This window comes from Triticum urartu, unplaced genomic scaffold, assembly GCF_003073215.2.
Source record: "Triticum urartu cultivar G1812 unplaced genomic scaffold, Tu2.1 TuUngrouped_contig_5444, whole genome shotgun sequence".
NCBI lineage: Eukaryota > Viridiplantae > Streptophyta > Magnoliopsida > Poales > Poaceae > Triticum > Triticum urartu.
This window is the reverse complement of record NW_024116120.1, coordinates 1-11,625: the sequence shown is the minus strand read 5'-3', so window position 1 is coordinate 11,625 and position 11,625 is coordinate 1. Positions and strand designations below refer to the sequence as shown.

The 11,625-nt window shown below is 41.2% G+C and overlaps 1 protein-coding gene across 1 annotated transcript; it reads left to right on the top strand.

The window, feature by feature from the left end:
* Nucleotides 1–2,517: 2,517 nt before the first annotated feature.
* Nucleotides 2,518–4,537, top strand: LOC125529230 (tubulin-folding cofactor A-like). The gene is made up of 3 exons (XM_048693642.1): nucleotides 2,518–2,841; nucleotides 4,229–4,315; nucleotides 4,397–4,537. Exons 1-3 carry the CDS (start codon nucleotides 2,686–2,688, stop codon nucleotides 4,535–4,537), a joined length of 384 nt encoding a protein of 127 aa, XP_048549599.1. The 5' UTR covers nucleotides 2,518–2,685.
* Nucleotides 4,538–11,625: the final 7,088 nt, after the last annotated feature.

Below are 11,625 nucleotides of genomic sequence, written 5' to 3'. Positions count from 1 at the left end.
GCAGACCGCGGCCCAGCAGAGTTCGCTCCCTGGCCCTTTTTTCTTTATTTTTTGTGTTGTTGATCTGGTAGATAAAAACCGGCATTTTTAATACTTTTGAATTTTTTGTTGAAATAAAAAAATTCACTGATTTTTTAAAAAGTCCATCGATTTTGGAAAAAAGTTCATCATTTCTTTAAAACTAGCAAGATGTATGTGCATTGCACGGAACATCAAGATGCATTTTTTTATAAAACAGTTGTTGTGATTGACCATGCGGGAGTAACCCCATGTGTAAAAACTAATGATATCCCAAGAGGAGAGATAAGGTGAGGAGGAGTGGGGCATGGTGGTGATTAGTGGTCGGACTGAGCGGAGGCATGGGGATGGACGATGCCGACAGCGGTCACCATGCCAGATTGTTTCAGAGGCTTCCTTTTTAATTGCTCAACAATGAGGTTGTGGGAGAAAAGGATGTACGAGGGAAGGTCTTATCTGCAAATCTGGAGAGAGGTGCGGGTATCTTTTCGCAAAATTTCCCTAGTTTGCTTTCTATCCCTCAGATATAGATCAGACGGTCTATATTGCAAGATGGCGGGCACACCATCATCACCAACTCGGTTTTTTATAAGAGTAGAGAAAAAAGATCATAAATTTTAGAAAAGTTAATTGATTTAGAAAAAAGTCATATACTTTCAGAAAAATCATAAATTTTAAAAATAAATCATTGATATTTTTAGAAAATTCATCGTTTTTCTAAAAAAATCATCAACTCTGAAAATTCATGAATTTAAGAATAGAAAAATGAAAAAAAATGAAAAGAAAAAGAAAAAGGCAAAGATAAGAAAGAAGAAAAAGGGAGTAAGTTATCACAACACGTCTGGTGCCCCAGGTGGTTACTGCAGTTTATTGAGAAGGAGACCGCGGGTTCGAATCACCTTGCACGCCGGCCAACGCGAATGTGGGTGTGCACTAGTTTACGGAAAACGAAGAAACATGCGCTGAAGGCACCAAATAGGAAATGTCGTTACAGTATGCACGCTATTGGACAGATCTGTTAATGAGAGCGCTAGACATGAGTTATTCTTTGATCTTTTGTTTTCTTTGAAATTATTTGTAAAAGGTTACCCTTTACGAAATTTACTCTCCACCAATGTAACTTGAGTACTCATGTGAGTCACTTGTCGCAACTGGGAGTTTTTTCCCGTAGATTCGTTTATTCAAAATGTTTTATCTCTTCAACCATGTGTTCAAATACATAACGGTTTTCACTTTTAGATTGTTTTTGTTGAGGTCTTTGAAACTAGATCCCATGTTAATAGGTCCGACGTACCTTTTTTCACAAAAAAGGAAAACCGAAAGAAAACAAAAAAACCAAAAAAACAAATCGACAACTGAAAAAAACGAATAAAAGAAGCCGGAGCCCAAAAGCACAGTTGTGGTTTTCACCTTCTTTTGTAAGCACATGCTATGTTTTTCCCATTTAAGGGAAGCACAAGCCATGCTTCTTGCGGAAGCAACACTTTGCTTCTCGAAAGCACAAATGTGCTTTTCATAAAATCACATGCTATGCTTTTCCTTTTTCTGGTGAAGCACAATTGTGCTTTTAGAAAAGCACAACTACGCTTCTCATGGATGCATAGACGAAAAATATAGGATGTGCTTCTCGTGAAAGCATAGCATGTGCTTCTCGCGGAAGCAAATCTGTACTTCCGGAAAAGCACAAACGTGCTTCCGCCTGAAGCACGACTTGTATTTATCCTTTTTTTTATGAGAGGAACAACTGTGCTTTGCAAAAAAGAACTCAAGAAAAAGTGTACCGCCAAAACCCAGGGAAAGTGAGGCAAAAGCCAAACGCAAAAGAACCAAAAAATTCTTAAAACACGTGCAGAAAAAAGAAAAATCCGTGCCCCCACAGTGCACCCAGCACATGACACGTGGCAGCAACTAGACGTAGCTAGGGCGCTCCCACAGCGAGCCCCCACAAGGATGCCCGTTCAAAAGAAAGTTAGTTGCTCCCTCCTTTCCTAGCGTTTCATCGAGCTTAACCTCTTCTTTGATAATAGCATTTACTTTCTCCGTCCGCGAATAAGTGTACATCTAAATTTTGTACTAAGTCAACATTTTAAAATTTTGACCAACTTTATAAAGAAAAGTAGCAACATTTATGACACTAAATTAGTATTACTAGATTCGTTTCGAAATGTAGTTTCATAATGTACCAATTTGATGTCATATATGCTACTACCCATTTTTATAAAGTTGGTCAAAATTTTAAATGTTGGACTTAGAACAAAAGCTAGTTATACACTTATTTGCGGACGGAGGGAGTATGTTTACCTCTTCTTTATCTTTTATCACATAGATGAGTTCATCTACTTTGGCGGTCAACTCCGTGTTTTTTTTCTTCAATAACTCCGTGTTCATACATGTTGCAGTTGGCCAGATTGCATTTTTCTTCGGCAAAGTAGGCCATTTTTTTAGTAACATTAGTAGGACAGATATAGCCCTGACGTTCTACGGACCGCTGCCAAGTAGTGTGTGGCTTCGACTGTTTTACTAGGCCGGCCTGATCCTTATCTTATTGGGCCCGGCTCACAACTTGCCGCCTATCTATCTTGCTTCCACGCCGGCCGCAACGCAGAGCGACACCGCCGCCGCCGCGGGGCCTCGCCGGAGAAGCAACCCAGCTTCCGCGTCTTCAGGATGGCGGCGACTCTGAGGAGCCTCGGGATCAAGACGCGGACGTGCAGGAGGGCCGTGAGGGAGCTTCGGTCGTACGAGGAGGAGGTGGAGAAGGAGGCGGCCAAGACCGCAGCCATGAAGGAGAGTGGCGCCGATCCCTACGATCTCAAGCAGCAGGTGAAAAATCTCCAACTTACAAGACTCTTTCTTTTCTTGTCATCTTAGTAGTTCTACTTCCAGTCCATCCCAGTTTTGCCCCGAAAATATTAACCTAAACAAATACTACTCTGCATAATTTTCTTCATCTATTGTCACAATAGAATATTAGACAATCTATTGTTCTTCAGGCTTCAGCCAGCAAAGAAAATCTTCATCTATTGTCACAATAGAGTACTCCCAACCTAGACTTGGTGGTGGTTGATTGAATTTCTGTCTGTGGTTTCTGCCCATGTGATAGTCTTGATGTTAGACAATCTATTATTCTTCAGGCTTCAGCCAGTATATAGAAAATCTTCCAACAAGAACTGGTTTGCATTTCTTGTATGTATGTATGTATGTATGCTATTGGTCGGACAGCCTATCTACTACGTTGCATGGATACTTGGATACGTATCGGACACGCGATACGGGGATACGCCCGATACGTCAATTTTCTAAAAACATGGATACGGGGAAACGTTTATATATAGATGTTACATATATTAATTATTACAAATATGAAGAAAAAAATTAAGGAGCTTCTAGGTCAAAGCATGCCTCAATACAATTACCCCTTTCTTTTCTTGCACTTAGTCCACTTCCATTAATTGGCAGTGAGATTTGATTAGGTTTGTTGTTCCAAACAATGCATCGACTCTCTCTTGCTCACCTTTCAATTGAATAAAAAACCATTGACAGACATATTTTCACATGAACTCACGCCCATGTTGAGAATCTTCAAAGGTGTGCCTTTATTATTGAGGGGATTTCACGTCGAACGAGGGGTTTCAGGTATCCAAAATGTATCGCAGAAGTATCCTAGGAGTATCAAACATTATTTTCTTTTTTTAAAATCAAAATATCAAGGGATACTTGCAGGATACGTATCGGGAAGTATCGGGGCAGTTTCCGAGTATCGGGGCAGTATCCGGCTGGATACGCGGACTTTCTGAAGTATCCGCGCAACGTAGCCTATCTAAATGTTACAAATAAAGCATCTTGAAGCCGTGATGGGCATAGCATCCAACCAACCGTAAATCAAATGAACATGTGGTATATGCCCTCTTTAATTACATCCCTTTTGACAAGTATAATTTTCCATTAATTATCACATTTTTCAGGTTTAACGTGCAGCTACAACCACATGCTTATGAGATATTACAATTCACATGTGTTTGGAGAACTCTGACATGTTTTTTTTACTTTTTTGTAATTGAGATCGCAAATGGCCATTGCTGTCAATGTCTAAGATCCTTTATCTAAGTGCCTCTTTAGATGAGGAAATGCCAATTTGTGATCATACAAATCTCTGAAGTTGTAGCTCCATGTGAATTGCACTGTATCTTAATGTCATTTACTTCTTCAGGAGAATGTTTTGGCTGAGTCAAGGATGATGATACCAGACTGCCATAAGCGTCTTGAAGCCACACTGGCAGAACTGGAAGCAACTCTGGTACCGTTTCTGAAACATTTGAGCTAAATTTGACATTATATATGTGTGATCTTGTCATGAGCTGTTCCAAGCTATTTGCAGGCCGAATTGAAGGAGTCAGGAGAACAAGGTGACGAGATAGGAGAGGCGGAGAGCGTGATCACAGAAGTTGAAACTGTATTTGAGCAATTGGAAGATCAACTCACTAGTCAAGTCAAGAGCGTCGGTGTGTTGAAGTTTTAGCAAGCATCTTGGTAAAATACTTGCCCTGACTTGTAAGATACTGATTGCATGAGATGTTTTAAACCGTTGTTGGTACCTTGGAAACTCATTCCATGAGATGTTTTCATGTCAGTTGGTGTATCCATTTTATTTGGTGTTTGGTTGCAATCTCATTATTACGCAGCTGAGAGCGGTTGACTCAGAAATTTGTCCCGGATGAATCAGATGGAGTTGTGACATGATATTTCAGTGGATACAGTAGACATGCCAATTCAGATTCTGTAAAATTTTCAGCTTGTTTGGACTATCTGGACCAGGGGAAGGTCTCACGAAAAATGGCATAAGCCGCAACAGGCGCAAGCCTGAGCTGCCAAATTCGAGATTTTACCTGTGCAGATCATAGAGTTTAATTAGCTATATTGAACTTTGCAGTGCCGCAGCAGGTGTGCAGTGTTACTATCTAGTCAAGGAGAGGAGGATATTTGTAAGAAAGAAAAAAGAGAGGAGGAGCTCAGTAATTCACACCATGACATCCTCGGCCTATCAACTGTGATGCGCGCTTTATCTGTAATCCTCATGGATCATGGCATCCGTTTCACATACTCAATCGCTTTTCGCCGACCGACAACGCTAGGAGACAATTACCATTTTTCTACGACTGACGAGGTTGGGAACTAATCACGCATCCTGATCAACAAAACTGTCCATCTATTTTCTCTGACCAACATTCTCCTCGAGGTTGGATATTCCACATCTGCTGAACATTTCAAGTTTGAAGACGATGTCTGTCAAGTATCAACACAGCTTAATTGGAGGTGTTATGCAGGGTTAACCATTGGTTATAATTAACCAAATTGTCTTGCAAGGCCCCTAAAACCCGAAACTACAACATAGCCGATTCAAATCAGGTGTTTAAAGAATAGTACAGTATATTGTTATCATTTGGGAAATCATACTTTGTAATTCTCTACAAAATTAATAAGTAAACTGTTTTCCTATCTTTAATTGCTTTTTTATGATTTTATAGGTATGTATGTTGGCAGACTTCATATTTATTTACTGCATTAGGCTAGCCATAGTGGGAGTAACTTAGCTAGTAACATAAGGCAACCCAAGGCAAATATGCTTATGTGGCAAAGAGTTAATGAGGAGAGAGGTGTTTGTGGTAACATAATATGTTACTGTAACATAACGCACCCCAATGCAAAATGTGTCTACAACCTAATAAATGAAGGCTTGCATAACACTAAACTTATGTTACTACCCACTATGAAGGTAGTAACATAGACTAGTAACATATACATGTTACTACTCTAAGTTACTTCCCACTATGACTAGCCTTAGAAAACTCCTCCACTAGTGCATTTCCTCGGACGCCGCCCTTCCTCACCTGCTTGAATGGAATGAATATGTCCTTTGTCTTGTCAAGGAGGGAAAACGCCCAATGTGTGGTACAGGACCGTGACCCTTCTAAACCATTACATAACAGAGAAGTCCATTTGTGTCATGATCGATCCATGCTTTACCATAGTGCCCGGAGAAGCAGACCTACTTCTAGAAGATTAAATAGTGATCCACTGGAATCGGCCTTGGGTGACACCTCCCTAGTCATCGAGGCATGTTACTATATTATATAAATTCTCAAGTTTACATTAGGCTTACCACGTCTATAACACAAGCTTAATTCAATAGTTGTACCATCATCCCTAGCTCGTCTCCCCTCTAAGTCTAGGAACATGTTTTTAGACAGTTACTCTTCCTTTTTCTCCCACCTTAAAATCCAGAATCCTAACTCGTCGACGGTAGTGAGCTATTTGTACTGGGGAGGAAGCGAATAATCTAAAAACGAGAATGAGACTCAAATCTAATATACTAAGTTGTTCGTATTACATCAAGCATTTGAGAGAGACAACAACCAGACCAGAGGTGATCTATATATCGTAAACATATATTTCTTGCAATGCAACATAGATCCTTATATTTCTTATTCTCATAGTAAATTGAGCATTCCATCTTAATTTAGAACGCGGTCAACCTACAGATGTCCGGAAGAACCATCTTGGCAGGGTCTATATATCTTGCTAAAGCGTTCCATCATCCATGCCAACAAAAGTGGGGTCTTGGCGGCGTCATGGAACTCCCTACCATAGAGCTCCTTGGTTGGTTGCATCCATGCTGACCATACCTAACATTGTCTCCGCCAAAGAAAGGCTTACCTATGCAGCATTCCCTCAGTGACCGTTCTTGTGTATGTCCTCCGATGTGAAAGTCTGCTCCCTTCCTTCGTCTTTCTTCTTGTCTGTCTTCCTTGCGAATATCTTCCACCATGGTGCAACTAGCTGCAAGGTCGCATACATATACATACATTTTTTTCTATTACACAAAATTTTGAGCTCTGATTTTGTTTGTTTTTTTGTTGAGGTATCCTCGAATGTTATTTGCGGATGAAATTTTGCAAAAAGCTAAAACTTTTGATCATGTTTGATGTCCCGAAGTTTCAGTTTTTTATTTTGTGTTATATCTTTTGTGTATTTACTGTTCATGAAGGGTGTAGGTACACCCGGGAGTAGAAAATTCACTCCAAGATGGTGAGCGCTAGGAGATGATGGCGCATACAAAAATATTCGAGAGGAAAAAACCGTGCATGTGGCGGGGTTATCCGGTGCATTGGATGTTTGAAAATCAAATTAACAATATTAAAAAACTGAAAATAATTTAGCATCTACACATGATATATTTCAACCATGCCACAAAAACAAAAGGTAAATTTGAACCACAGCTTGAGAAACAAAAAGAACATAATTAACACTAATTGTGTTAATAGATAAAATTTATGGCCCAATATAAAATGAGTCATATTCACACAAAAAATGGACTTTTTTGTTTCTAGAGTTGTACTGAAATTTTGTGACATGTTTTGCGTGTGTGTAAACTTATCTTCACATTTTGAACACATGTGGAGTGTGCTCCGGTAAGCTGTAGCACCAAACATCATGTCGGACGCTAGAATTAGAGAAGCCTTTTTTTTGCGAGACCCTCAACACAATATTGCTCGTAGCCTGGTTAATAAAATAATAAATAGTCGGCCGTGCGTTGGTTGGGGCTAGAACCCACGTATTGAGCCCTCGTCTCATGCATTCTGACCACTACAATACGAAGTGCTTTTGGTTTATGGCAGATCACAGAATGTATATATTCTAAGCATGAATGAAAGTTGAGCTTTGGGACTGCATTAAACACGGATAGTTACGTGTGTGTGTGTGTACGTTATTCTCCTAATATCGATCATGTGCGACTAATATCTTGATAGAAATTCCAAACTATGCAAATACCAATATTGATACTCGTTTCTATAAACGTTGATCTACGCTTCTCTTCATCGGTGACCGTTACTATTCTGGTGCGCTAATTCTGTGGGCCTTAGCACGATGACTTTTCGACTGTCTACTACAACAAGGTTTTCCGACTCACGTAAGGGAGGGGTGATGATGGCAGTGTGCCTTTGGCTCACTTCAGTGCTTGTAGTCGTCGCTAGGTGGTTCACGGGCCTGGATGAAATTTTTGTTACTTCTGGATTCTTTGTACCGCCATGACTATTGATGAATAGATCAGAAGTTTTTCCCACAAAAAAAACTTGGTTGAGCATGTACGAGCAAAAGATCATGTGTCTGTGTGCTTAGATATAGAGAGACTAAGGCAAAGATAAAAGAATCTATGTGTGTGTGCGTGCACGCGCGCGTGTGTGTTTGTGTGTGTGTGTGGGGGGGGGGAGGAGGATCTAGCAAAGTTTGTGTTGTATGATAGAGGGAGGGATATACCTAGAAAGTGAGTGTGTGAGATAGGCATGCGGAGAGGGAGAGAGATGTGTCTTACAGAGAGACAGAGAAATTTGTGTGCTTGTGAGTGAGGAAGACCTATGAATGAAGAGAACTACAAGGGAATGTCCTAAAAGAGAGTGATACAGAGAGGGATCCAGAAAGATGGGGAGGTGTGTCCGTGTGTGTATGAGAGAGAGAGAGATGAGGACATCAATATCATTGTTACACCCACAACCCCTACTACTACATATACTGGACCAATTACTAGAGCTCGGGCACGCCAATTAAATTATCAGGTACTTTCGTTTCTTGGTAATGATTCTAATGTTCATGAGAATATGATGCTGCCTAAATTGGATACATTTGTTTTGCTTACAAATGAAGGGCCTCACGTGGATAAAAGGGATGAACACTGGAGCAAGACCAAGCATGAAGATGATGGCATGCGCAAGGGGAACAAGAACGGAGTTACAAGTGATGATTTCAGGACTTTGAAGCCACCATAATGAGTGCATGAAGTCTTGGACGAAATATACAAGATGCCACTTCATAAATTTCGTCCAGAGGCTATTCTAGGTGTTGCGTCACCTTATTATTGGGCCAGGCCCATGTAATTTCGAAATACATAAGTATAAGATGTTTTTAGAGTCCGTATGTTTGTGGAAACAAGAGATATGGTTGTTTTCGGACCCCTCCCCCAGGGGCCACGAAATTCCCCCCTCTTCCTCCATATATACAGCTCTTAAGGCACCGTTTAGACTTTGGATTTTGTTTAGATAAAAATTCGCCATAGCTGCAACTTTGCGTACTTTGTTTGTGTTCAACGACCAGACAAAGGCGTCTCAGAACCCCACCTTCATTAATAAAGCTTTCCTCTTATATTCGCAATATCCATATTGCAATCTTAGTTTCTTGCTTGTTCTTCGTTTGCTCGCATGAAACAGGCCCTCGTGGTCAGGTTGATCGTGCTCCGGCATGGTCAATAACCGTCGAAGGTTGGTTTAGCGATTGCTAAGGCGCGACTTCTCGCACGTTCGTAGTCGGATCGTCAAGGTCGACTCCCACAGAAAACGATAGCCACCATCTCATCGAAATATCGGGACACCTTTGCCTCTATCAAGTGGTATCAGATTTACAAGTTGCTCGGTGAGATTTTACAGTTTTTCGTAGTTTAGATCGAGCCTATTCTTCATACCTACAGTCCACGAAAAAGCCAAAAAAATTAGGGTTAGTTCATCATATCCAAACCAATCTGAGCCTTTGCATAATCTTTTTAGGGTTTTGCATTGTTGAATTTGTGGTTGCATCGTCGTGTCTAGTTGCTAGTCTTAGTGTCTAGTCCTTTAGAGTTTCAAGTTCTATTCACAAGTAGGCATGCCGCCGCATCATCATCATCACCGCTGCCATATACCACCATCATCGTCACCGCTGCCACATACTATACCACCATCGATATCGCCGCTGCCATATACCACATATCCACCGCCATCACGATAATCTGAGTCCACCTCCATCACAGATTCGCCACCAGTCCGAGTTTCCACCAGATTCATCTCCGCCACCAGTCCGAGTCCAGTATTTGTTGCTTTGTTTTCGAGTTCTAGATCACGCGATACTTCGAGTCGTTACCAAGTCGGACTCCCCAACTTCCGTGCTACCCGCAGTAGAAAAATAGTTCCAAACTCAAAAAAAACTAAGTCTGGAAATTTCTGGCTAGGCAGTTTTTAGACCATTTGTAGACTTTTTCGGAAAAAATTGTTCCGGAGCAAAAAAAAGAGGAAAAAAGTGCAAAAAAAAGAGAAAAAAAAATGCCTTTGCATAATCTTTTTAGGGTTTTGCATTTTTGAATTTGTGGTTGCATCGTCGTGTCTAGTTGCTAGTCTTAGTGTCTAGTCCTTTAGAGTTTCGAGTTCTGTTCACAAGTCGTCACGCCGCCGCCGCTCTATCATCATCGCCCTGCCATATACCACCATCGCTTATCCACTACTCCACTGAGTCCATATACCACCACCGATCCGAGTCCATATCCCACCACCAATACGAGTCAATATACCACCACCAATCCGAGTCCACATATACCACCGTCATATAGCATCACCAGTTCGAGTTCCACCAGATTCATCTCTGCCACCAGTCCTAGTCCGAGTCTAGTAGTTTGTTACTCTGTTTTGGTTTTCCATATCACGCCATACTCTGAGTCGTGACAGAGTAGGACTCCCGAACTTTCGTGCTACCCGTACAAGAAAAAAAGCTCCAGTTTAAAAAAACTAAGTCTGGAAAATTCTGGCTAGGCAGTTTTTAGACCATTTGTAGACTTTTTTGAAAAAATTGTTGCAGAGCAAAATAGAAAAAAAAGAAAACAAATTCAGAGTGTGCTCCTCCCTTGTTTACGTGCAGCGCCGTGATTTTGTTCGTGTTCTAGGCTCGCGTCTCTAGCACGGTCTAGCCTAGGACCAGCACAGTACCATCGTTGAGCGTTTATTCAACTTTGCATCTCTGAATTAATTATTGCTGACCCTTTTTGCTACCATATTATAAGCATTCCAAGCTCCACATACATCTACATCGTGCGTTTGACTCTCGCTGGTAATCGCTCTATCCAAGCTATGAGAGTTTTGACTACATCGGTTGCCGATCACTGCCTGCTGCTGGGTAAAAACTGGTAAGAATTTAAGATTTGCTTGACGGATTTGTAACACCCACCACCACCACCACTTGTTAGTAGTCTGTAGGATCATATTATTGTGTGTTTCTATTGCTGCTAACCATGCCAGGATCACAAGCCGATGAGATTGACTGGGAGAACATGACGAATAAGGAGTTGCATTATAAATTTTAGCAAATGATGACTGAACAGGTGCAAGATGTGCTGAACAATTTTGAAGAGGCCATGGATAAGATAATTGGCTTTGAGAAGACGTTCGAAACAAAGCTCGATAACAAATTTAATGAAGTGCTTGTGCATTTTCCACAACCACCACCGGCTGCACCTGCCGCTCCTCTGCCACAACAACAACAACGACTACCTCCACGTCGCGAAACAGCCCTCCGCCGAGCGAGTCGTGTCCCTCTTGAGCCTGGCCAAACTGTTGGTGTTGTTGTTGATACTTCTGTGACTCCTGCTACTGATGAGAAGGAGGATGATTATGCGGGAGATTACGAGGATGAAGCTGATCAAAATTAGAACTACGTGCGACCACCAGCACCCGGTCGTCCACATGCAAATAATCGCAATGGTAGGGCTGCATTACCAGCTCAGGTACGAGATCATGACCATCTTCCTAAACTAAA

Bases quoted from the DNA above. Each gene is read 5' to 3' on its own strand.
- LOC125529230 (XM_048693642.1), top strand. From the start codon at position 2,686: ATGGCGGCGACTCTGAGGAGCCTCGGGATCAAGACGCGGACGTGCAGG. The intron at 2,842-4,228 runs GTGAAAAATCTC...TTACTTCTTCAG, and splicing joins CCTACGATCTCAAGCAGCAG to GAGAATGTTTTGGCTGAGTC. The intron at 4,316-4,396 runs GTACCGTTTCTG...AGCTATTTGCAG, and splicing joins CAGAACTGGAAGCAACTCTG to GCCGAATTGAAGGAGTCAGG.